The sequence below is a fragment of the Bos indicus genome, chromosome 18 (genome assembly GCF_029378745.1).
Source record: "Bos indicus isolate NIAB-ARS_2022 breed Sahiwal x Tharparkar chromosome 18, NIAB-ARS_B.indTharparkar_mat_pri_1.0, whole genome shotgun sequence".
Taxonomy (NCBI): Eukaryota; Metazoa; Chordata; class Mammalia; order Artiodactyla; family Bovidae; genus Bos; species Bos indicus.
The window spans coordinates 24,389,391-24,416,277 of record NC_091777.1 but is presented as its reverse complement, the minus strand read 5'-3'; the positions used below and the strand labels follow the sequence as shown (position 1 = coordinate 24,416,277).

Below are 26,887 nucleotides of genomic sequence, written 5' to 3'. Positions count from 1 at the left end.
GGGCTTGCCTAATATTGGGGAAGAGGAGATATTCTTTGTATTCTAAAAAGAAAAGTATTGAACTCCAAAAAAAATAAAGTATATTTCTATAAAAAAATATTAAAATCAACAGGTAAACATATGACTACCTACAAGTAATTCTCAGGATTAGCTTCCATTGAAATAATAATTCAAAATAGTTTTTCAAAATTTGGTAGCTTTGAGACTTCTTTGTGGTCCAGTGGTTAAGACTTCATCTTCCAATGCAGGGGATGCGGGTTTGATCCCTGATAGGGGAGCTAATGGCACCCCACTCCAGTACTCTTGCCTGGAAAATCCCATGGACGGAGGAGCCTGGTAGGCTGCAGTCCATGGGGTTGCACAGAGTTGGACACGACTGAAGCAACTTAGCAGCAGTAGCAGCAGCAGGGGAGCTAAGATCCCTCATGCCTTGAGGCCAAAAAAGTCAAAGCATAAAACAAGTAATATTGTAACAAATTAAATAAAGACTTTGAAAATGGTCAACATCAAAAAAAAAATTAAAAAGAATACTACAAAAAAAAAAAATGGTAGCTTGGAGTAATACAGTCTTAATTATGCAATGAAAATGGCCAGAGAATTAGTACACATGAGGTTTATGACTCTTTAAGTTTTACATCAGTATATACTTTCTATTTTATTCTTTCTTTTTTTTTTTTAAATGAACTTAATAGAGTAAGTGCCCTAGGCATTTAATTATCTAAAATAGAAGAAAAGATAGCCAAATGACAGTAATTAAAAAGAGAGAGTAAGCGTAGTATGTGATCTAAAGCCCCCATCCAATGAAAGTTATCAGGCAGAGACTCTTTGAGCACCAGAAGGAAAAAGGCATTCAAGAGGAATCCTCCTCCAGCCCACCAGAGAAGACTGGGGAAGATAAGCCATGTCTATGACCACATCAAAGCTCCACCAAGTTGTGTTTCCTAAGAACATTATGAAATACATGGAAACTGATGAACCATCCCTTCATCCCTTACAGGACTTATTTTTAAATTTTTGTTTTTATTTAATTTTATTTGTTTTTATTTTTTGGCCACATCATGAGACATGAGGGGTCTCAGTTCCCCAATCAGGGATCGAACCTGCATCCTCTGCCTTGGAAGTGCAGAGTCTTAACTACTGGATTGCCAGGGAAGTCCCAAGGGCACTTATTTTAATGCATGGACTTGAGTCATCAGGAGAAAGGCTGGTGGACAGACCTGCCGTCTGGCCTCAAGGTCTTCCTCCATGATAGTCCCTCCCTCACAGGGGTGCCATCAACGTGACATGATATAATGAATGCGAAAGCTCACCTAAGCTACTAACAGGAAACATTAATAGACGGTTTAATTACTGTTATTATTACTGTGGGTCCCCCAGCCTGTATCCCTCTACTGTGGCTACAACTCTGACATTTTCTGGTGAATGATCTTAGATAAGTCACTTAGATTCTTCGCATCTTGATAACATAAGAATAATGAAGAGTACTGATTGAATAGGCATGCTGTAAAGAATAAATGAATTAATATATATAAAATGTTTGAAGAGTGCTTAGCATATGGTAATTTCCCAATAATTAGCTTCTACCATTACACCACTACTACTATTATTGCTATCATCATCATTGTTACTATTATTTCTATCATTAACATATTAGAGGAGGGAAACAACACTTGTATGAGGGTCAGTCATAGTCTGCATGCCCTCCTCATACACTGAATCAGGAGCCAAACTGCCTACTCACCATAGGAGACAGAATCCCCCTGGGCTATTTCCTTGAAGAGACCAGAAACATCAAGGTCAGGCACTCCAAGGGAAGCCTGCAGGATGGTGGAGAACTCTTCCTCTGTTATGAAGCCATCCTCATCAACATCAAAGAGCTGAAGGAAAAAGAAAACAAAGCCTAAGAACGAGCTCCTCCAGAGCAATGACAGTATGGAATAATCTTGGAAAATAAATTCTTTAGTAATTCAGACATTCACTGTGCCAGGGGCTTGGGATATATGTCCATATGTATGATCTCTGCTGCCTTCACAATACTTAGAGTTTATTGGTAGAAAGAAATAAAAATAAAATAGGGGCTATAACCACAGTAAGCACAGAAGCACATGGGGGTCCTCTGTAGAATGAGATGAATCCTAGCTGGAGAGGTCAGGAAAGGCTTTATGACATTTGAGTTGGGTCTTAAAACATGAAGAAAATATACAAGGAATATGCAAGGAATATATAGATATTGGTAAGTGATTGCTTGGGGCTCGAGTCAGGAGAGAGAAAGACAACCAAGAATCAGATCATAGTGTATCATCTAACCCTTCAGGATGATGATGGGAAGGCCTGTGGCGTGATCGACTGTGAACTGAGGGAGCTCTCTAAGGAAGAGGGTGGAGGATGGATTGGAGGCAGAAGGTTGAAAAGACTTCTGTTCTTGTTCAATTGCTAAGCCAGGTCCAACTCTTTGCAACCCCATGGACTGCTTGTCCTTGGACTTCCAGGCTGCCTGTCCTTCAGTATTTCCTGGTGTTTGCTCAAACTAATATCCATTGAGTCTATGAGACAATAAAAAAAATTAAGAGTCTTGGGTGGAGAAGCATGAAGGGCAGGAAGAGAGAATTTATAAGGAAACAAAGGTGGGACTTGCATTTCAGTTAGAGGTCTGCAGTGATAGAAAATAAGGAGCCAGCGATGGCCGAGGTGTTCCGACTTGAGCAAGGGGTGAAAACATTATGTTACCCAGAGTGGGAGAGCAGGTACCCAATGAGATCAAGGGTTAGACCTGGAGAGATAAATTTGAATCAGAAGTGTCAGTTAGAAGTAAAGTCTAGCACATCAGCACAGGAGAATGATGAGCTGTGAGATATGAATTCAGTTAAGAACTGAAACTCTAAGTGTGTTTGAGCTTCTCTGTGGAAAATGCACAAAGTAAGGCAGAGTCCTGGAAACTAAGAGTAGAGGTGTGTGCAGGAAAGAGGAGCCAGCAAAAACAACAATAACAAAAGCAGTCAGAGAGACGGAGAAGCAGAAAGAAAGAATATGCATCTTGGAAGCTAGGGGAGGTTTTTAGGAAAGAGGAAGAAACTCTGACTGTGGTAATGGCCAGCACAGTAAAATGCCATTGGAAGCAAGGTAGCAAAGAGGTTTGCTGGATTTGGCAATTAGGAGATCCTGATGACAGATGGTAATGGGAGTCAAGGAATGAATAGATGATCCAACCAGTCCATTCTGAAGATCAGCCCTGGGATTTCTTTGGAAAGAATGATGCTAAAGCTGAAACTTCAGTACTTTGGCCACCTCATGCAAAGAGTTGACTCATTGGAAAGTCTCTGATGCTGGGAGGGATTGGGGTCAGGAGGAGAAAGGGACGACAGAGGATGAGATGGCTGGATGGCATCACCGACTCGATGGACGTGAGTCTGAGTGAACTCCGGGAGTTGGTGATGAACAGGGAGGCCTGGCGTGCTGCAATTCATGGGGTCGTGAAGAGTCGGACACGACTGAGCGACTGAACTGAACTGAACTGAACTGATGGAGGCAAAGGCATGGGTTCTTCTTTTAAGAAATTATGGAGGGCTTCCCTGGTGGTCCAGTAGTTAAGAATCTACCTTGCAATGCCTGGGATACCAGTGGGTAACATAACTCACTTTTACCCATTTGCTCAAGCCAAAACACCTCAGCCACCACTGGCTCCTTCTTTTCCAGCACTACAGACCTCAAACTGATATGCAAGTTCTGTTTTTGCTTCCTTATAAATTCTCATTTCCTGCCCTTCCTGCTTCTCCACCCCAGACTCCTGTTTTTCCTGTTTGATCCCTGGTCTGGGAAGATCCCACATGCCACAACTACTGAAGGCCGCTCACACTAGAGTCTGTGCTCCACAACAAGAGAAGCCACCACAATGAGAAGCCCACACGCTGCAACTAGAGAGTAGCTCCTGTTCTCTGCAACTAGAGAAAAGCCTGCTCAGTGACAAAGACCCAGCACAGCCAAAAATAAATCATTACTTTAAAAAGAAATTATGGATAAAGGGCAGGAGAGAAATGGGGTAACAACCATGCACAAAAGGAGGCTGCCTACAGGAAGGGAGAGACTGAATATGTTTATAGGCAGAGGGGAAAGGGTGGGATACACTGAAAGTCAAGTTGCAAATCAGGGATAGTTGATATGTCATATTCAAAATCTTCTCCAGGGTATTCACATTTTTTAAATGATATCAACACTAACTCTTTGCCGGCACTGATCCAACATGTTCAAATCCCTTTACACACTCATTTAACCCTGATGACAGTCTCCCCTAATGAGTCTTATGTAGGGAGGGGTTGTTATTAGTCCTATCTCACAGATGAGAAAGCTGAGGAACACGGAAGCCAGGCAACTTTCCCAAGGTCACAGAGCTTGTCGGTGGTCAAGCTGGCACTCAAAGGCAGGCAGATAATATCTAGAGCTCCTGCTGTTAAGGTATCCACTTCTGACTAAACACATAATCAAAAACAGGCATAGGGTAAGGTGTGATAATCGAGAAATGAACAACAAGCAAATATTGAATAGTGCTTTAATCATCCACTAGGGTGGGAGGAGAAAAACAGAATTTGAAGTTGTGATTTCCTGTCCCTTGATGAGAAGACACAGACTCCTAGTCCACTTCCTACATTGAGCCCCTGAATGGAGGATAAGACAGTTGGAAAGTACAAAGTGCATTAGCATTTGTTTTTACAAATGGTAGCCCCAGGGCTCTTTATGGGCCTCAGACTTCAGACATGAACAGCCAGGTTGTCACACACCCCACTCCCATAAATTCTAAGTTTTCTATAAAAATCTTCCATTCCTAAACAATTCTCACCAACTCATCAAATCGTCTAAATTCCTGCCACATTTGGTTCTTTGACGGCTCTCTCTTCTGTATAAGTTCCCTTCACACATCCATCCTGGGGCTTTTACTTCCTATCACAGTTGTTGTGACAAAGGACATTTTGCCACAACGACCCCATAATACCCCTCCATTTCTCTCAATTCCTCATGTTCCCAATAGTCTCTTTGCTACACAGTTCCCAGATCTCAGGTAAATCCCATCCTCTGGGCTCTGGTAGAAGGTTTAACACCCCAGTTTCCTTGGAGAATGGGGGAGTGCTCTCTCCTCAGTGCACAGAATGCTGCAGGATTCTGTATCCATTCAGCCAGTCTGTGTATTTTGGTTGGAGCATTTAATCCATTTACATTTAAAGTACTTATTGATATATATGTTCCTATTGGTATTTTCTTAATTGTTTTGGTTTTGTTTTTGTAGGTCTTTTCCTTCTCTTGTGTTTCCTTCCTATAGAAGTCCCTATAGCATTTGTTTGTAAAGCTTATTTGGTAGTGCTGAATTCTCTTAACTTTTGCTTGCCTGTAAAGCTTTTGACCTCTCCATCAATTTTTAAATGAGATCCTTGCTGGGTAGAGTAAACTTGGCTCTGAATCAAAACATCCTGTCTTCCCTAGCAAGCCCATGGTTCAAGACCACCAGGACCCTGCCTGGCATCTGAATGATGAACAGAGTTTGGAGTTTGTCTCTCTGACAGCAGTGCCCAAGGGAGACGTAGAGCAGTTCCCGCAGCTGGGACCTCTGGAGCTGCCTGCTTCAGGGTCTTCCCAGGGGCCTGCTTGTTGTCCTCACAACTGATTCCTCAGCCAGTCTACTGCTAATGACTGAAGAATGCTGACTAATATTCTACCTCTAAAGGTCACCATGGTGATGAAATATGATCAAAGATGGGCAGTTAACTGTGAAGCATTACTCAAATAGAAGGATGAGAAGGGATCCTGTATATATAAAATGATACTGCTAAATGAAAAACATAGAAGCCTGCCAAAATCATTTTCAAAAACATCAAACACCCTTGAGAAGGTTAAAAAAATAACCAAAATAAAGCGTGACACTTGCCTTACTGAAAAAAAGAGCTAATTATAGTTTTAAGTTCTCCTTTCCTTTCCCTACCTCTCCACCCCCAAAACCAAGGTCTAGGCTAGAGAAAAATCTCAGGACTTCTTTAAAAACAATAATTACTATGATTAAGGGCCAAATTTTCTATCAGGTCTTTCATTGGTAAGCCCAAAGTGACCACTTGCCCAGCTGAACTTATAATCACACAGACAATCCCAGAACGGGAACAGAAATAACTGGATCGGAATAAGTTAGCTATGTGCATAATTTTAGGTTTTACGATGAATAAGTCTGTAAAAGCCAAAAGTTTTCAACTTGGAAAGTGTTCTGGCCCTTTCCTTGTGACCATCTGCTAAGCATCAGCCTCTTAGGTTCTTTATAGACCCAGCAGTTAATTCTGTTGAAAACAATCTGAAATAAAAAGTCAACTTGGGGGCTCTCTGTCAATGACAAAACACATGGAAATTCCTGAGGCTATCCAGGACGGTCTCTAAGACGTGAGAAAGGACTCTGGGAGGAAGAGTCTTCCTGAATAATAGAAGGGAAGACACTTGTTGAGGACATAGTGGGATATTCTTCTCTGAGAAAATCAGGAAGAAATAAGAGTAGGAAACAGACATGGGAAAGGTCCTCAGGCATATGGTGGATGAAACAGAGACTCAAGGGGCTGAATGATAAAAGAGTCCACATACATGACTTAAAAGACACATAGTGAAATCAAGCTTTTATTTTACTTGAGAACAGAGCATGTATGATTATCCCATTCAAATACAAATTAGATGAAGCACCTTTCATCTCTAAAGAATTGAAACATACTTTGGGAATGTATTCTTCCCCTCTTTTTGCACATATAAGTGATAAATGAAATCTGAGTTCTCATCATTTAAACCTCCATTAAGTTCTGCTGGGGATGGGGGACATGGATTTTATTCATTGCCCCCTAATCCCCTGTCCTGCTATGACAATATATATGATACAACAGGAAACATACAGGGTGGAAATCCAAGACATCATGGTACAGATGAAAGGTGCTTCATCTAATTTGTATTTGAATGGGATGTTCCTTTCCGAATTCTAATCATACATGCTCTGTTCTCAAGTAAAATCAAAACTTGATCTTACTATGTGTCTTCTGAGTCATGTATGTGGACTCTTATCACTTGATACCACCACAACAAAATAAACTTCATCAGGAAAAGATCGCCAAAAACATCTCTGACACATAGAGTGAGAAAATAAGGATGGATCAAAACTTTCTGCATGGCAAACTAGGATGACAAGAGACAGGTCGTGTTTATTTATAAACCTCACTTTGGGGCTCCCAAATAGGGAGGCTGAAAAGAAATAATCTTTAAGCTAATTTATTAAATCACCTGCTCTTCAATCTCGATGCTGCTAACTGGGCTGCTTCCAAAGACTTTTTTTTTGCTTAAACGGATGCTTGTGTTTTCTTTATTCTCAGTAGCGATTGTCTTAATCACATTATTCTCGTGTTCATGTCACAGCAAATCTATAAACACTTGTAATGGATGAACTGATTTTCAAATAATACACTTAGAGTCAACACTTGTTTATGAGACAGATCTAGATGCTTTCAGTGGGGCTGACAGTACCTTAAATGCCACCTGGATGATCTCCTCTGTGTTGGCGGGGTTGCACAAGACAGCCAGGCCAATTACATACTCTCGGAAGTCGATACTGCCATCGTGGTTCTGTGAAAGGATGGGTGAAATCAATTAGCAGGGCCATTGGTTGAATAACTATTAATCACAAGGCGAAATTCAGGCAGGCCATGCAACTCAGCATCATCATGCACTGAGTCTATTTGGAAAAAAGCTTGCACTGAGATAGAACAGCTAGTGAGCAGCCCAATTCAGAGGGAAGAAAAATAGATTTGTGTTCAGTGATAAATATAAACATTTTATCACTGACGGTCATTAAGAGTGATTCTATGGATATCAGCATGGGGTTTTGAGCTCAGCCTTGATGGGAGTCTCTCTGGGAAGCAGGATGGAGGACTCATTCCTAGGTGAGACCAAAGCCTTCATCCCACCATTGATGGTGGGCATGCCAGGATGGCCAACACTCAGTGGGTCACGAAGAGACCCTCTACAGGTAGGAAACAGAAGGGAAAGGAAAAGGGCCAATTGAGGCAATAATCATAGCTACATTCTTTCTTCTTTCCAGGCTTAATTTGCAATAAAGCAGGAGCAAGTAAGCAAACATGAGCAATGGCAAGGGCCCCTTAGTGATATCAGGCCCTGGAAGATCCTGCACTTCTAAGCCTCTGGAAACTAAAACTAATTCATATGATGTTAATATCTATACACTTCATCAGGTATTTCATGATGGCAATACAAAAGGATGGGTTGATAATTCTAACCCATGCTGACTGAATGCAGAGTTTTTCCTGCACATGAACTACTCACCTAGACAGGAACACTGAGGGGATGAAATGTGGAGAAAGGAGAGCTTAAGGAAGACAGGGAGAAAAGAAGACAGAGGCAAGGAAGAGAGGGAGGGAAGACAGAAGGAAGAGATAAAAGAGGCAAAACAAACAACAAGGAAAGGGAAAGAGGAGAAAGGAAAAGTGAGATGGAGAGTGGAAGAGAAAGATGGAGGAGGAGAGAGAGGAGTAGAAGGGAGAAAAAAAGAAAACAGAATAACAAGCACAATAATTATAATCCCAGGTGTGAGATCATTTTGGCAGCAAAATCTTCAAGTGATGAGTTTCCAGATAAGCTATGAACTAGTAACAACAAAGTTAGTGTGCTCCTTGATAAGTAAGCAGACTTTTGGTACTGATAAGACCATAATCTTTAACTGTGACTAAGTGTCTACATTTCAACTATTAGGAGTTCCCCTAGGGCAAGGGTTGCCTTCCTTCTGTACAGTGTGTTCTCACTGCCTAGCACACACAGGTAGGTGATAAAAACCATGCTACCTTTTCCTCATCTACCCTTACCTACTACTTTGGGTTCACCTTAACACATTCAGGCAGTGTTCTTCACTAGGGTTTCACAGATGAGCTAGAAAGGGAACGCTTTGAAGCCCCTGAAAGGGTGTGCCTTTTCTATACGTACATTATTTTAGGGAAACATTTTGCAGCTTCTGTGAGTTTTGGTTTTGGCTGTGTCATGGTGGCATGTGGGACCCAGTTCCCTGACCAGGGATTGAACTCATGCCCCCTGCAGTGGAAGCGTGGTGTCTTACCCACTGGACCACCAGGGAAGTCCCCCGTCAGCTTCTCAAAGCAACCAAGTCTGTCACCATGTTACCTTTATTTTGCTGCAGGGTAGGAACGAAAAAAAGTAATTTACCTTCACTAATCAGCCCACTGGATAAGGTAGAAACAGAGGTTTCAAGAGTTCCCTGAAGTAATAGGGTTTCTTCCTGAGATTAAAAACTCAGATCTGACTTCCATTTTTGTCTGATTTGTTGTTGTTGTTGTTGTTTAGTTGCTAAGTCATGTCTGACTCTTTTATGACCCCATGAACTGTAGCCTGCCAGGCTCCTCTGCCCATGGGATTTCCCAGGCAAGAATACTGGCGTGGGATCTGCAGTATTTCCTTCTTCAGGGACCTTTCCGACCCAGAGACTGAACCCATGGCTCCTGTATTGGCAGGTGGGTTTTTTACCACTGATACACCTAGGAAGCCCTTTTGTCTGATTATCAGCCTCTAAAAGAGTTATTTTTTTTCCCCTTAATCAACTTCATTGAGGTATCATTTACAGTCAATAACAAGCATCAGTTTTCAGGGTACAGTTTAAGGTTCTTTGAAAAAATGTAGACACCAGGGCAACCACTACCACAACTGACAGCGACACTGTCATCACCCCGAAGTTTCAGAGATGGGAGACTTTTAAGGGACATAAATTTTCCTTGCTGTGACTCTATTTAATTTTCTTATGTACTATGGAGGGCTGTTGTTCATTAGGCCTTAGCGGTTGAACAGCTTATTGAACTGTGGATATATGTCTAATAAGGTAAATTTCTTGTGCAATTGGTTTTTTTTTCCACTAAGAAACAAAGAAGTGTTAAATACAAGTTCTGAAGAATAGATATAAGAATGATCCAGGACTATATTCAATATCCTGTGATAAACCATAATAGAGAAAGATAGGAAAAAGAATGTATGTATGTATGTGTATATATATATATATATGTATAACTGAATCACTTTGCTGTACAGCAGAAATTAACACAACATTGTAAGTCAACTTAATACACTGATTAAATAAATTTTAAGAAAGAGAATATCTATGGACACTGAAGATACAGCCATAGGTAGTACGGTTACCACCTATTGAAATACTCCTTTGAATTTATTGTGAGGCATCCAATTTTTATTTATACTACTAAATCCAATGTTATAATACAGGTAAAGCAGTATAACTTATTTTTGAATGGAGCACCAGAAATCTAAAGAACTCTTAATATTACTGCTATTAATATTAATTAGTAATATTACTGCTATTCACAAATAAAGGTAATATTCTGGGCCCCTGATTTTAATTAACAGTTTTATATGAGTGGCTTTGACCAAAAAAAGAATATTAAAGCAGACTCTTGATAATCAATCACATGAGAAATTATATGTGAGTTTTTATCCTAATAATGTGAAGGAAAAAACATATTATGGAAATTATTCTGAGATATTTTATTACTGGACTAATAAAAAAAATACATTTTTTTTATACCATACAAATTCATAATAACAAAATTTCAAACTGGGGGGTATCTTAGAAATCATCCAGTCAACTTCTTTATTTTTACTAATAAAAAATTAAGACATAAGTTTTACTTGAGGTCACAACACTCATTATTGCTATAATGACAATTAACATTTAGGTAATCTGACTCTCATTCAAATTAAAGCAGGTAAATGATAAAATATATTCAAAAACAGATAATAAAAAAGTGTAAGTAAAATGCAGTCCTTTAATTTTCAAGTTCAAATTAGTCCCATAGTAAAAAAAGAAATGATTCCTCAAATCTGTGGGTTTTTTCCTGTAAAAATCAATTGAACTTCTCAGGAAAAGCACTATTATTCAAATTCAATAAACTCTCAGTTATACAGGAGAGTTCAGGAAGAGGCACTGTTTCCCTCAGTATTCTTATTAAGAGCATATTTCTACCCATCTGCATAATTATATTATCAATTTCTAGGAATTAAATTGTTTTAATCCACTTAGCATTAAAAATAGACATTAAAAAAAAGTAATTCTGAAAGCACTGCAGGATCAATCAGATCAGATCAGATCAGTCGCTCAGTCATGTCTGACTCTTTGCTACCCCATGAATCGCAGCACGCCAGGCCTCCCTGTCCATCACCAACTCCCAGAGGTCACTCAAACTCATGTCCATCGAGTCAGTGATGCCATCCAGGCATCTCATCCTCTGTCGTCCCCTTCTCCTCCTGCCCCCAATCCCTCCCAGCATCAGAGTCTTTTCCAATGAGTCAACTCTTCGCATGAGGTGGCCAAAGTACTGGAGTTTCAGCTATAGGTATATTTAATATCAGTGCCCTGCAGGTGCTTGAGCAAACATTTTTTAAGGTCCTACTGTAGTTGAGTTGTGTAGTATTACTGGTGAAATTTCTGACTGAAGTTGATACATAAATAAACTTTAAAAAACACATGCACTATTACTCAAAAAATATTTTTAAAGTGAACTTTGAGATGATATACAAATTTTGAATGTTTTTGAACATTTGCTGTGTTTAGGTACAGAACACACAGTTCTTTTTCCTGCTGTTACAGGTTATCGAATTCAGTGGATTGTATCAAGATTAAGTGTATTCCAAAATCATATGGGATACTTCGCAATTTAAAAGTGTAAATGTATAATGTCACATTTAAACAAAATCATTATTATTTTCTACTTACTACATTGATTGCATTGCTCTTAAAAATTTTTAAATGATAGAGTTATATAAATCAAAGTCCTTCATCTTAGGCTATCAGTAGCTTTCCATGTAGGAAAGGCAAATTTTTTAAAAAAGTATTAGGTAAACTCTTCCTTTTATATTGAAAAATCTGCCTTTAAAACATCAACTTAAAAAAAAAATTGAATGGAAACTAAGAAATCCAATCACTTCTTAAGCTATTGGTTTGACACAATGCCAAAGGTTGGGTTACTCAGAAAAATCCAGACTTTGAACTAAATTTTCTGGGGTCAACTCTAGTGCCTTGGGTAATCTATACAAGTTTTATACAAATTCATAAGAGAATAAAAGAGAAACTTAAGTAATATCAGAATGTTTTGCCCTGGCATGCAGGAAGAGAATCATAAAAGTAGTGATCCTTTAACGTGAAGAGGAAGAGAATACTCAGTACCACTCTAGTGTGAGATAATTGTCTTAACTTTCATAAAATATTTAGAACGAAGTGAGGGGAGAAAAGTGGGCCTACATTTTCTTTTCCCCAGCCATCACATGGAAAGGTTAAATTATAAACTTAATATTCTTAGACCTTAAAAGGCACCTTGGCAGCTCTCCCCTTTCCTGGCTACATTACTACATCCATGCCTAACATATTAGTGGCTTTATTCTAAAATAGGGATCCTGATATTAATGTGTGGTTTCTGGCAGCAGCCTCACTCTTATATAACCACACCTGGTTTAAGTAGCTCCCCAGACCAAGCTTAAATTACAACTCTCTTGAGGAAAGTGGACATGATCTCTGTGCTTGGCTCAACTCAGAATCACACATATGTGGTATTCAATAAATATTATAAGATGGTGATGATGGTGTACGCAGAGGCCAAATGCCAACCTCTCTCAATTTCAATGGGGATTTCTAACAGGCAGCTGAGTCTGTTAATAGGCCAATTACATCATTTTGAGAGTTACAATTTTCCTCTAAATGAGTCAGAAAGGAAGGATTTATCTTTGAATTTAGGATGATCTTCCAAAGTAGAGTAGGAGAGAGGGAATGAATTAAAAACTAGCGAAACAGGAGGGATAGAAATCAATTATACAGCAGGCAGATGAACGGAGCACTTGCAAATGAGCCCTCTCTAGCTGAGTCCACTGGCCAGGGGATTCCAGATTCCGGTTTACCCTGCTATCAACACCTGAATCAAAACGAAGAAAGCCAGGGACTTCCCTGGTGGTCCAGATGTTAAGGCTCCAGGCTCCCAATGCAGGGTGCTCGGGTTTGATCCCTGCTCAGAGAACTAGACACATGCTGAAGCTTAAGATCCCGCATGCTGCAAAGAAGATCCCGTGTGCCACAACTAAGACCCGGCATAGCCAAATAAATATTTGAAAAAAGAAAAAGCCAAACCAACGGGCATCCACAAGGAAGGCCTCCGCTTTTTGGGTGGCAGTTTCTCCATACTCCTATCTTCATTCTTTTGGACACTGGCAACACTGACTCCTGCAGGGCCTCAGTTTTCAGCTGAGGCTGATATGAAAAATACAGTAAAATAGCATAACCTTAAAGCACTGTCAGACAACCTTGCTTGCTCATCAGAATCATTTAAAGTTGGGGAGCTTTAAAAATACTCATCTTTGAGCCCCACCTCTAAAGCTTTTTCTTTAACTCGTGTGGAGTGGGACTCAGCTATCACTATTCCTGAAGAGCTCTCCCAGTGATTCTATGTTGCAGTCAGGGCTGAGAAACACTGCAATAAAGACTCAGCAACATGTATATACACATAATGATTTATATAAGTGTACATTTACGTACACATATGATTTGTGTACATGTTCTTTTTTTTTCTCTTTGTTCACTTTTTTCCCTATCTGCGGTTTTCAAACAAATGAAAGAATATTCCTTGCTAGGAGGCAGGGAAAGACATGACAAGAGCTGGCTAACATCAGCTGGGCATGCCTGATTTTGTGTGTGAAGTACATGTAAGAGGGATCATTTTGATTCATTAAGGCAATCAGTGACATTTCAACTATGAGTATACCCTTTCATTCCTCAACACTCTTGTCCTCCATAAATATATCAAAACAAAACTTTTACATTTTATTTTACTGAAAAAATTAGACTAAAGAATTCTAGATTTTAGATAGCTGCTTCACCATTAAAAAAAAAAACTACCTTATATAAAACTGCTTAATTTCACATTTCTGAGCCTGTTTCTGTACAGTTAAATATGTTTCCAGGAAAGCATATTTTTAATGTAATGGGAAGACCAGACATGAATTAAGAGAAAGACAGATTTTGAATTTCCCACCTCCTCACCTTTTTGAAGGAAAAAAATATGTCTCTTGAGAGCTTTCTTGATTTATCCCAGGATTTTTTTCCAAATCTCATTCTTAACAGTAACAACAACAAATTCCCTGCTCTTTGGAATTAATCCACGAAACAAGCAATGTACTCTTAAAATGTACTCCATGAGAGCCTGCCCTGCATGCCTCCCCATCCGATATATAGGTCCATATAAATTCCAAATCTCAAAAAGCCAACATACAAACCACTCAGAATATTTTTCATGAAAAATCTGTTTTAATTAAGCAATAAAGGGCAACGCAAGTTCAGAAATAGGTCCTGTTGTGCAAGAACTCGGCAGAAAATGACAGCTCCAGATGGGGTATCTGCAACCATGCAGAGAGAATGGCTAGGCTTCTAGCAGTCCTATCCTCCAGGGAGGGTCCTGACTTAATGCCCACTTCAGGAATACATGGTCAGCTGCAGCCACTCTTGGATAGAAACCTGAATCAGGCCATCTGCATCTCTATCCAGGGATTTGAAGGCACGGAACATGGCATCCAGGCGAACCAGGCAGCTGATGAAGTTGTTAAAGTCCATACTTCCATCCTCCTCGGCGTATCGGCGGACAATCATTTGATAAAGTTGCTCATTTAGCTGGAAGCCTGCTGCCTGCAGAGCCCCCGGAAGCTGAGAACTTCCCAAAAATCCAGATTGGTCCCTGTCATACTGCTTGTAAACACACTGCCATTTCTTGATGTTGTTCCAGAGATACTTAAATTCTTCAAAGCCCAGCTTCCCAGTCGTGTCACTGTCCATGACAGATACGATGCTCCGGCAGGTGTCAAGACTAAAGCCGTCAGACTTCAGATCCTTGTGCTTAGAAAGGACTTTGTTGAGAATATTCATTAGGTCAGTGGCACCCACCTCCATGTCTGGTCCAGCCAGCTGAGCAAACTGTTGCCGAAAACACCTAACTTCCTCACTTTCATTGGCCTCCACGTCGGTGAAATGTTGCTGAGTAGGTGGTGGTTCTGGGGTATACTGAGCAGCCGCAGCTTCACTGATAAAGTTCAAAATTCCTCCAACTATCCCTCCAATATCCCCTCCTCCTCTTCTCTGATCGCCTCCTCCAAGAAGGCCTCCAAGGGCTTGTCCAAGACCTTGATTTGCTCCTTCCAATATAGCCTTTGCAAGAAACATGCTTTTGGTTTACCCAGCAAGGATAAAAGCTGCTGAAATCTTGGAGGTGGTATGAGAGATGAAATGGAGTCTAAGTAGCTTACATGTGGAAGAACTGGCTTTTCTGTACCTGCCTGCACTGTACCACACCCTGGGGTGTGATGCTTCACCTCCTACTGAAGTTGCCTGAATTCCACTAGGTCCTAGCACCTGCCATTTTTCAGAGGGCCTCAATAAAATATTCCTAAATTACAGTATATCTGACAAATTAGAAGAAATCATATTTTAAGTATAATATATTAAACTACAGATTTTTATATGCTGTTAATTATTCTTAGTTCTCTTTCTCAGCAGATGACATGGATTTTCCTAGCAGAAGAAAGTAAATGACCTAAGGATATCAAGAATTTCTTCTCTAAGGAATATTTATTGCTAGGGCACAACTGAAGAATTTTTGGGCATTAGAAAAATATTTATCTAATTCTCTTCCTTCAGCAGATTTGCAATATCTAATGTTCTTAAGAAAAACTTGGAAGGGAGATTTTTTAAATGCAGGGTCCCTAGATCCCATGCTCTGAGATTTTGATTCTATGCAGTTTGGTGTCGCATTCATGATCTACATTTCTGGAATCTTTTGGAAGTGTAACATTCACATAGAAAACTGTAAAAATCACAAATGTATAGCTCAAAGAATTTCACAGACTGCAATAGCCCATGTTATAAGACCCAGATCAAAAAGTAGAACACAAGCAGGACCCCTGAAGCTTCTTCATGTCTCTTTCTAGGTACTCTCCTCTTCCAAGGGTAACCATTATTCTGACCTCTAACACCACAGATTCAATTTTGTACTTTAAATAAATGGAATTGTACAGCATATGTTTTTTTTGGTATCTTGTTTTTAAATTTTAAAAAACTGTGGTAAAATACATATAACATAAAATTTACCATCTTAACAATTTTTAAGTACACAGTTCAGAGGCATTAACTACGTTCACATTGTTGCATAACCATCATCACCATCCAACTCTAGAAATTTTTTTCATCTTGCAAAATAAACTCTGTCCCCATTAAATATTTCCTTCTCCCCCTAGGCCCTGGCAAGCACCATTCTACTTCATGTTTGTATGAATTTGACTGTTTTAGGTATCTCATATAAGTGGAATCATACAGTATCTGTCCTTTTGTGTCTGGCTAATTTCACTTAGCATAATGTCTTCAAGGTTCATCCATGTTGCAGCACGTGTCAGAATTTATTTCCTTTTTAAAGCTAAATAATATTCTATTGTATGGATATAACACTTTGTTTATCCATTCTTCCACTGATGGATGCTTGGGCTGCTTCCACCTTTGGGCTTTTGTGAATAATGCTGCTATGAACATAGGTGTACAAATATTTCTTCAAGTCCTTACTTTCAAATCTTTTGGATATCTACCCAGAAGCAGAATTGCTGGATCAAATGGTAAATCTGTTTTTAATTTTTTGAAGGACCACCATACTATTTTCCACAGTGGCTACACTATTTTACATTCCTACCAACAATGTACAAGGGTTCCAATTTTTCCTCAGACTTGATTTTTTTTATCATAGCCATCCTGATGGATATGAGATGATATCTTACTGTAGCTTTAATTTTCATTTCCCTCATTTTCATATACCTGTTGGTCACTTGTATGCCTTCTTTGGAGAAAATGTCTATTCAAGTCCTTTGCCTATTCTGGATAGGGTTGTTTGCTTTCTTGTTGCTATTTTACAGTTCCTTCTACACTCTGGATATTAACTCCTTATCAGTTATATGATTTGCAAATATCTTCTTTCATTCCATGAGCTGTCTTTCCACTCTGTTGACAGTGTCCTTCAATGCATAGAAGTTTTTAACTTTTATGTAGTTAGTCCAATTTATCTAATTTTTCTTTTATTGCTCATGTTTTTGGTGTCATATCCAAAAAATCAACAAGGAATCCAATGTCACAAAGCTTTTCCTCTATGTTTTTGTCTAAGGCAAAACATAATAGTTTTAGCTCTTATGTTTAGGTCTTTGATCCATTTTGAGTTAATTTTTATATATGACATAGGGTAAGAGTCCACTTCATTCCTTTGCTTGTGGTTATCTCAGCACCATTTGTTGAAAAGATTATTCTTTCCCCATTGAATGGGCTTGGCACCCTTGTTGAAAATCATTTGTATGCACACACATGAGTTTATTTCTGGGCTTTCTATATTATTCCATTGGCTTATATATCTGTATTTATGCCAGTACCACACTATTTGGATTACAATAGCTTTGTAGTAAGTTCTGAAATCAGGAAGTGTAAGACTTTTAACTTTGCTCTTTTGCAAGACTATTTTGGCAATTCAGTCTCCCTTGAGATTCCATATGAATTTTAGTATGGATTTCCCTAATTCCGTTAAAAAATGTTGTTGAGACTTTGATAGGGATTGCACTGGTTCTGTAGACCACTTTGTGTAGTACTGACATCTTAATATTGTCTTCTAATAGATGAACATCAATGTCTTATCACTTATTCATGTCTTCTTTAATTTCTTTCAACAACAGTTTGCAGTTTTCAGTGTATAAGGCTTCCACCTTCTTGGTTATATTTATTCCTAACTATTTTATTCCTTTTAATGCTTTCTTACTTTCCTTTTCAGATTGTTTATTGTTTACAGAAACACAACTTAGTTTTGTGAGTTGATTTGTATCCTGCAACTTTGTTGAATTTGTTTATTAGTTCTAACAGTTATGTGTGTGTGTTGTCTGCAGGGTTTTTTACATCTAAGATCATGTATTTTGTGAGCAGAGATAATTCTACTTCTTCCTTTCCAACTCACATTCCTTTCATTTCTTTTCTTGCCCAACTGTTTTGGCTATGACTTCCAGTACTGTTTTGTATAGATGCAACAAAAATCAGGCACCTTTTCATGCTCCTAATCTCAGAGAAAAAGTTTTTAGGCTCTTACCATTGAGTCTGATGTTGGCTGTGGGCTTTTCATACATGATTTTTATTATGTTGAGGTACTTTACTTTTATTCCTAGTTTGCCAAGTGTTTTTATCTGAAAGAGTACAGAATTTTGTCAAATGCTTTTTCTGTATCAGTTGAGATAACCATGTTTTCCCCCTTCATTCTGTTAATGTAGTTTATTACATTGACTGATTTTTCCATGTTGAACCACTCTTGCATTGAAGGAATAAATCCCACTTAGTCATGATATAAAATCCTCTTAATGTGCTATTGAATTCTGTTTGCTAATATTTTTTTCAGGATTTTTGAATCACTATTCATATGGACATTGGTCTTTAGCTTTCTTTTCATGTACTGTTGACTCTTGAACAAAACGGGTTTAACTATGTGGGTTCATTTCTACTAGGATTTTTTTCAATATGTATGTACTACAATACCACACCATCTGAGGTTGTTTGAAACTGTGGATGCAGAACCATGGATATGTAGGGCTGATTTTAAAGTTATATGCAGATTTTTGACTGCACAAGGGGTTGGTTCCCCTAACCCCTGCATTGTTCAAGGGTCAACAGTAGTATCTTTTTCTGACCTTGGTATCAGGATAATGTTGGCCTCACAGAATGAGTTAGGAAGTATTCCTTCCTCCTCAATTTTTGGAAAGAGTTTGAGGAGGACTGATACTTAATTCTTCTTTAAACATTTGGTGGAATTCACAAGTGAAGCCATCTGGTCCTGGGATTTTCTTTGTTGGGAGGTTTCTTAAAAATTACTCATTCAATCTTCTTACTAGTTATAGGTCTGTTCAGATTTTTTTCTTTGTGATTCAGTCTTGGTAGGTTGTATATTTCTAGGAATTTGTTCACTGTATCTAAGTTACCCAATTTGTTGGCATAGAGCTGCTCATAGTATTCTTTCCTAATACCTTTGTTTCTGTGAGGTTGGTAGTATTGTCCTCTCTTTTCTGATTTTGTGTGTCTGGCTTTTTTGCTCGATATTACATTTGTGAGATTTGATTTTATGTTTTTAATATGTATCTTGAAAAGTCAGTCTATGACAGGTAGTCTCAGACAATATCTTGAGAAACCTCAGCCTTGATACTAGGTAGAGTCAGAGTACAAGTCCTCCAGAAGTCTCTGGAAATTCTATTGGTAAACTCAGGGAAAAGTAGCCAGGATGTAACTAAATCATTATATCTCTCAGCATTTTGGACCTTAATTTCAATCTCCAAAATGATAATAATAGTATCTCCTTGTCTACTTTATAATGATTCAATTTCATTTATCATGCTTCAGGACTTAGACTCAATATTTAAGAGAGATAAATGAATGCATCAGGGTCACTGTGCTTATGGGTAAGAAGACCTATAGAAACCTAGGTGTTGTAATTATAATCTGAAGTCTATTTCACATCTATACCATTAATACTAAACTATTACATTTTTATATAATATTTGCATATAATATTCTTTGGTATCTAGGTCTCATATAATTCCTCTGAAAGACACAAACATTCAAGATAAGGAAAGAAAAACTCAAGAGATGTTAAGCTACTTTGAAAAGGTCATACAGCTAATATATTATCTAAACAGTGGATTATCAAACCACTATGAGTCCCCAAAGAGGGTAGCAATAAGTTCTGTTGAGGCAAAGGATAGGAGAACATTTATCTATAGAAAAGATAATGTGTAGGCCTAACTATAGGCTAAGTCAGAGTTCTCCAAACAGACAAAGGATATACATGAAGGGGTGGTATTGTGAAAAGACAGAGGAACTAAAGGATGTGTGGAATTCAATAGATGGCGAATAGTTCAACAGTGATGAGAGTTTATTGCTGGAAATGATAGGAGATAAAGGCTCAATAGGATAGAATGAAATTGGAGAGGACTTTGAATAGCCATTTGACAGAGTCTATCTCACAGGCTACTGTGGAAACTCCTAAGCTTCAAGTATGAAGTCAAATAGTACTCCATTATATGAATATATCACATTTTTGGTTACTCATTCACCTGTTAGTGGATATTTAGGTTTTCAGTTGCTGCTGCTGCTGCTAAGTCGCTTCAGTCGTGTCCGACTCTGTGCGATCCCATAGACAGCAGCCCACCAGGCTCCCCCGTCCCTGGGATTCTCCAGGCAAGAACACTGGAGTAGGGTGCCATTTCCTTCTCCAATGTATGACAGTGAAAAGTGAAAGTGAAGTCACTCAGTTAGGTTTTCTACTTTGGAACTACTATGCATAGTGTTGCTAATAGCAATCATGTGTCACTGTTAACTTTTTTTTTTTTCCCAGGAAAACCTTTTATTTATTTATTTATTTTGGCTGTTTGACCTAATAGTTTTCTTTCTTTCTTTCTTTCTTTTTATTTTATTTTTTAACTTTAAAATATTGTATTGGTTTTGCCATATATCAACATGAATCTGCCACAGGTATATACGTGTTCCCCATCCTGAACCCTCCTCCGTCCTCCCTCCCCGTACCATCCCTCTGGGTCGTCCCAGTGCACCAGCCCCAAGCATCCAGTATCGTGCATCGAACCTGGACTGGTGACTCGTTTCATATATGATATTATACATGTTTCAATGCTAAAAAATATGGAACGCTTCACGAATTTGTGTGTCATCCTTGCACAGGGGCCATGCTAATCTTCTCTGTATGGTTCCAATTTTAGTATATGTGCTGCCGAAGCGAGCACCACTGTTAACTTTTTAAGTTCAATAACTTAATAACTTTTTAAGTGCAAATAGGAGATTAAATGAAAAATTACTTCATAAACTGTATAATTCTTGAATTAAATAATGATTATTCTATGTATGACTGGGGAGAGAATAGTAGCTGGGAGACCCTGCTCTACGTAGGACATGGGGGCAAGGTCTCCTGCCACACCTAGTGTTTTGTATAAAATTCTCTGCCAACTAGTTTTATGGCACTAGGACTCCAATAACTGGTCTCAGGGGCACCATGAAATGGTCTCTGTAAATACCAAAGGCGAAATGTCTTCCTTTACCACATTGAGGAAGCACCACAAAAGGACTTCTTCCCTTTAGGGGATTACAAGGGGCCATCTGGCCTCAGACAGATTTAAATCCATTCATATAAGCTTCTCTCTGAGGAAATTACATGGGCTTTGCTTTTATAATATTGCAAAATTAACTTGACAGCATCCATTGCCATATAAAATGTGCCTCCTTATGCCCATCTAAGTGTTTTTTGCTGAAGTTTAAATCCAATTCTTCTCATTTATTTTCTGTGAAGATAGAGAGCATTTGGCTAACAGTTTCTCATAAGCCATCATGGAATAAAAGACTGTTATTAGATTAACAAGCCTTTTCTTCTCTGGACTATTTAATCCCCTATGGCTATTTATTAGACCATTAATAGGAACTTTGGTTGCTGTCTGGGAAAACTCTACTGCCCAGATCTGGAGAGAAAGAGTAGGGGAAGAGGCCACATTCAATGGAAAATTTAACCTCAGTTTGAGGAGGGAAGAGTTACTGAACTTATTGAACTTAAAAAGTCAATAGTGATACTCAGATGCTATTAGCAACACTATTCATGATAGTTCCAAAGTAGCAACAACCTAAATATCCATTAACAGGTGAATGAATAAACAAAATATGATATATTTATATAATAGAGAACTACTTGGCAATAAAAAGGGTGAAATTACTGATACATGCAACAACACAGATGGACCTCAAAAACTGCCAGACACGAGACTATATATCATAGGATTCCATTCATTGAAATGTCCAGAAGAGGCAAATCTATACAGACAGAAAATCTCTAGTCTTGATTCTAGACCAAGTCTAGAATAACACACGGGGACTTACAACTCTACAGTGGTTGCCTAGGGACGGGAGATAAGTAGGTAACAGGAATGAACAGTTAAGGACACAAGGAATAATAATAGAAAAACTCTAAAACTGATTTATGGTAAACAATAAAAAAATCATAGAACTGTATGCTTAAAATAGCTGAACGTAAAATATGCCTCAAGAAAGTTATTTTTTAAAAAGTCCAGAGACAGTCTGTAGTAAAAAGAATACTGAACTAGGACTTCTGCTCCCAGTCCTGTAACTAACTAGCTGTGTAGTCTTGAGCATGCAACTTCCTCTCTTGAGCTGGAAGCTTTGTGCAAAATGAGGAAGATGGGCAATTTCACACTAATCATCCTTTCAGCTCTAGAATTCTGAGTCTAGATCTTCATGTGCTATGAAGTAGCAGCTTCATTCTTGCATTCTGTTTCCTTCTCGTGCCTGAGTATTTTTATGCAATATATGAATTTAATCTCATCTTTTTCTTGGGTCTGATTCTATAACTTTTAAAGACATCCTTACTTACTCTTATTTTTGCTTTGACATACTGTCTTGTTTTCAAAAGTATTTCGACAAACTATCAAGTATGTTGCTCCTCCAGACAGGATTCCAAGGTGGGGGGACTGCAGTGGGTAAAACACAGAAGGACACATGGCTCCCACTTTCAGTGAAGCCTCTCTGTCAAGTGGGGCTTTCACCTCACTGCAACATGATCTGAACCAGACCTTCCTAATTTATTGATGAGAATGTCATGTTGCATGAAATCAAAAGCCTTTCTAGAGTCCATATAGATAATATATATTTCTTCTTTATCATCTTGGACTGTCACTCTGTCATAGGAGGAAATTAAATTGGTCTGACACAATTTGCTCTTTACAAAGCCCTATTCTTTACATCCTTATACTCTTTGAGGAGGCCAGCAACTGCTCACTTGCTCCAATAAAAAAGTTAAGCTTTAATCAATGCCCTCTCCTTCCTGTTTCCTCTAAGTGTCTCCTCGGTAGATTCACACTGCGAAGCCAAAAAGAAAGCATATAATTCTCATGCTTGAAAGAATATTTCTAAATAAAACAGATAACTGTATAGCACAGGGAACTCTACTGGGTGCTCTGTGGTGACTTAAGTGGGAAGGAAATCCTTAAAAGAGGGGATATATGAACACTGATTCACTTTGCTGTGCAGCAGAAACTAACACAACATTGTAAAGCAACTGTGTGTGTGTGTGTATGTTCAGTTGTATTCAACTCTTTATGACCCCATGGACTGTAGCCTTCCAGGTTCCTCTGTCCATGGGATTTTCTAGGCAAGATTACTGGAGTGGGTTGCCATTTCCTCCCCTCCAAGCAACAATAATCCAATAAAAATTCTTAGTACATAAAAAAAAAAAAAAAAAGGATATTTAGAACATTCAGGGAGGGAAAATATCGGGTTAGTCAAATGTTACAGAAAACTCAAATGAATGTTTTGGCCCACCCAATATTATGATGGACTACACGGGGAGACTGAGTTAACCTGAGAACTGAAGAGGGAAATGGTTGGTCATATAGGACCGTCCAACTTTCAGGATGGCTTGTACAACTGGATAGAAATGTTCATCTAGTCCACTCAGAAAGTTATATCCTTCTTCTGTTAATTATATCATATGAGCTTTAGAGTATATTTCATATAACAAATTCTATTAAATGAGATTAGAATCAAGATGAGTTCTTTTCATATGAGTTATGAAATATTAAAGTACATATCAAACCTGAACTGGAAGTTTAAAGGGTAGAAGAAAGGGGAGCTAGGGGAGGGGTAAATTAGGAGTTTGGGATTAACAGATACCTATTACTGTATGTAAAACAGATAAACAACAAAGTACTACTATATAGCACAGAGACCTATATTTAGTATCTTATAATAACTTATAATGGAAAAGAATCTGAAAAAGAATATGTAAATATAGCTGAATCACTTTGCTGTACACCAGAAACTAACACAACATTATAAGTCAACTAATACTTCAATTAAAAATTAAAGGAGAGAAGACTTCACTCTTTGTTGCAACTATTCATGTCTGGCATTGTGTAAGAAAGCAGACATGGGCAGTACGTAAATAAATGAGCATGGTTGTGCCCCAATAAAGCTTTATTTATAAAACAAGCATCAGACTGGATCTCATCCATCAAGTGTAGTTTACTGTTACTTTCTATATTTTCTAAACAGATGAAAATAAAATATGCTGGTAAATTTTAAGGACTGGATTGAAGGACTGCAGTCAGGGTTCATGGTGACCACTGTTCCACATCTGATTTAAAAGAGGTCACTCTGAATCTTTATTCTCGCCATATCTGTCTACTTCTTATTGACATCCTCCCCATTTCTAATTAGTGGTATATCATTCATCTACAAAGATGACAGGAACTAATCACTCAGCTATAGTCTGCCACAAGTTCAGTCTTTTTACCAAAACCATTATGCACACGAGAGACCACAGGCTAAGAAAATTTAGATATTTCCATTTTGTAAAAAAATGTGAAAAGTATCATGATTTTTCCCATTTCTGCCTTCTAGCCAGTACTTAATTCTTCTGGTTTTACTATGTACTTTGTTTAAATATTAGACAGGAAAGATGTGTGTGTACTTTAGCACTTTGACAATCCAGCACTTTTGACTATTACAAATTTTCTGGAGATCTTTTAGGACTGTTTCTCATTGTGTGGAATGAATGTGTTTCTTTATCCCAAGTTCTTCCTGTATGCTCTGTTCTTGACATTAGTTCAAGTGTTAAATCATGAGCCAACAATAATAAGCATCCTTGCTTGCCATTCCCTGTAGGGTGCTGGGGAGAGAAGGTAGGGTGCTGTATTATACAGATTTCCATGCTGAGAGTTAGGAAAGGGTACTTAAGAGGCTTAAGTGACTGGAAATAAACAGAAAAAATCTTCTAAGTGGGGTGGATTAACAATTTTATTCAGTTGTGCAAGTTGTGCTCAAAGTTTAGGACCAAATGTCCCACAGAGTCAAAACCATTTACTATCTAGCTCTTTGCTGAAAAAGTCTGCTAACTGTTGAAATACAGGTTTGCCAGCAGTGAACACGAGAGATGTGGGTTCAATCCCCAGGTTGGGAAGATCCCCTGGAGTAGAAAATGACAACCTGCTCCAGAATTCTTGCCTGGAAAAATTCCAAGGACAGTGGAGCCTAGAGGGCTACAGTCCATGCGGTTGCAAAGAATTGGACATGACTGAGCACACATATACATATGCATGGTGATAGGTGCCAGGTGGAGCATTACACTGAATGTATCATGAGATGTAGCCTAGACGAGATGTGACTTGTCCCTAGTAAGAGGTGGATAACATGGTATATTGTCAAACTAGCAACAAAGAGACAACATGCGTTCTAAAACATTTGAGAACTTTGTCTCATGGGTATATAAAATACTGCTGGCAGGGCAGCACAGGTTCAGCTCAAGGATACAGCACTGAAGAATGAATGAAATAAAGTGATGCTGTGTGGACACTATTATAACTGTAAAAATGACTGTGTTATAATCATTTCTGACTTAGCCAGTATTGTTTCTCAGTCCCATTAAGTGCATTTAAATCCCTTTGAGAGTGCTGGCAAAAAAATCTAGTCTTGAAAACTGAATTATGAATATAAAAAATATTGAGAAGCCACTATTTTAAACTATTGTCTCAGCTCTCAGCTCTAACTCATCTGAACTCTGTGGCTAATCCAAATCACCCTCTGATCTAGAGAGTTCAGTGTACATTCAGGAAAATAAAGAGGGTGAATGAAACCTAACGAGCAAAAGGGTATTTTTCCTTTTTTGTCAAAGAGATGAGACTTCTCCTAAGGAAATGATCCCAAACTACTGAACCATGCCATGCTTTGGATCATGAAGGCCATATTTCTGTTGAACCTTTAAATTATCTGCCATCACATATCTGACAGTCTAAAAGAATGTGTGAGACTATCAGAAGGAACTGAATAGACAGAATTTTTTTTTTTCAGGAACCAGACTGAAATGAAAACCATTAAGAAGTTTTTTGCAGACTAGCCAGGAATGTATGTGGGAAAAAAAGAGTAAGGGAATGTGGAGAGATACTTAGGTCTCTCTGCTTCCCCCAAATACCAACCACAACTGCACAAGACTTGGGGAGAGACTGAGAGAAGTAAAGAAAAAAAGGGGGAAAGGAGGATAAATTGGGAAAGGCACATGGGAGGAGCCCTCTGCCCTGCAAGAATTTATAGCTACTGAAAGAACAAGAGGAACACCCCACCCTCTCTCTTTCCCACCCTTCTTCCTCCCCCACCCCTCATAAACACTGAGTTTAGGAAGATAAGCTACTCAGACAGAAACAAACTATGACATTACTGAACTTCTTTGTCTTTCCTGTGGAACACACACATACACACACACATTCCCCAGCTAAATCTCTCAGAGAGCCTGGGATATGCACAGGGTGTGGCAATGACTGCATAGTTCAGCTTCTCAAAACAAAGCAAATCTTCACAGGCTCAGACATGCAGGTATATGAAAAACAAAAAAGGAAAGAGAAAGAAGAGATAGAGAGAAAAGAAAGGAAAGAAGGAAAGGAAGAAGGAAAGAAAGGTCAAATGCATTCTTTGTTAATTCTCCAGATTATCTTCTCTACCTTCCAGGGTGCCGGAGATCAAAAGTGTTTTAAAGACCAACTCATGGTCTATATCCAAAGCCAAGTCTACACACTACACAAAGAAATGAAGAAAACTCACAGAAATAATTGGTATGTGATGAAGGAATGCATGCAAAATTGTGATTGATCACATTGGCCACAAAGGCTCACCAGTCTCCAAACTGCTTGGAGTCAATTGTATTCTCTAGAT

The 26,887-nt window shown here is 38.6% G+C and overlaps 2 protein-coding genes and 1 non-coding gene across 3 annotated transcripts in view; all 3 read right to left on the bottom strand.

Annotated features, from left to right (window-relative positions):
* Positions 1 to 26,887, bottom strand: part of LPCAT2 (lysophosphatidylcholine acyltransferase 2) — a 72,727-nt gene that overhangs the window by 10,970 nt on the left and 34,870 nt on the right. The window contains exons 12-13 of the mRNA XM_019980002.2: positions 7,525 to 7,623; positions 1,742 to 1,877 (exon numbers count right to left, since the gene is read on the bottom strand). Of these exons, the coding sequence (XP_019835561.2) occupies positions 1,742 to 1,877; positions 7,525 to 7,623 (235 nt within the window). The remainder of the gene's footprint in view (positions 1 to 1,741; positions 1,878 to 7,524; positions 7,624 to 26,887) is intronic.
* Positions 7,546 to 20,671, bottom strand: CAPNS2 (calpain small subunit 2). The gene is made up of 2 exons (XM_070770580.1): positions 9,125 to 20,671; positions 7,546 to 7,623 (listed from the first exon to the last, which is right to left on the bottom strand). Exon 1 carries the CDS (start codon positions 15,278 to 15,280, stop codon positions 14,540 to 14,542), a length of 741 nt encoding a protein of 246 aa, XP_070626681.1. The 5' UTR covers positions 15,281 to 20,671; the 3' UTR covers positions 7,546 to 7,623; positions 9,125 to 14,539.
* LOC139177413 (U6 spliceosomal RNA) lies at positions 20,804 to 20,910 on the bottom strand. The gene has a single exon (XR_011561856.1). It is a non-coding gene; the product is annotated as a U6 spliceosomal RNA (small nuclear RNA).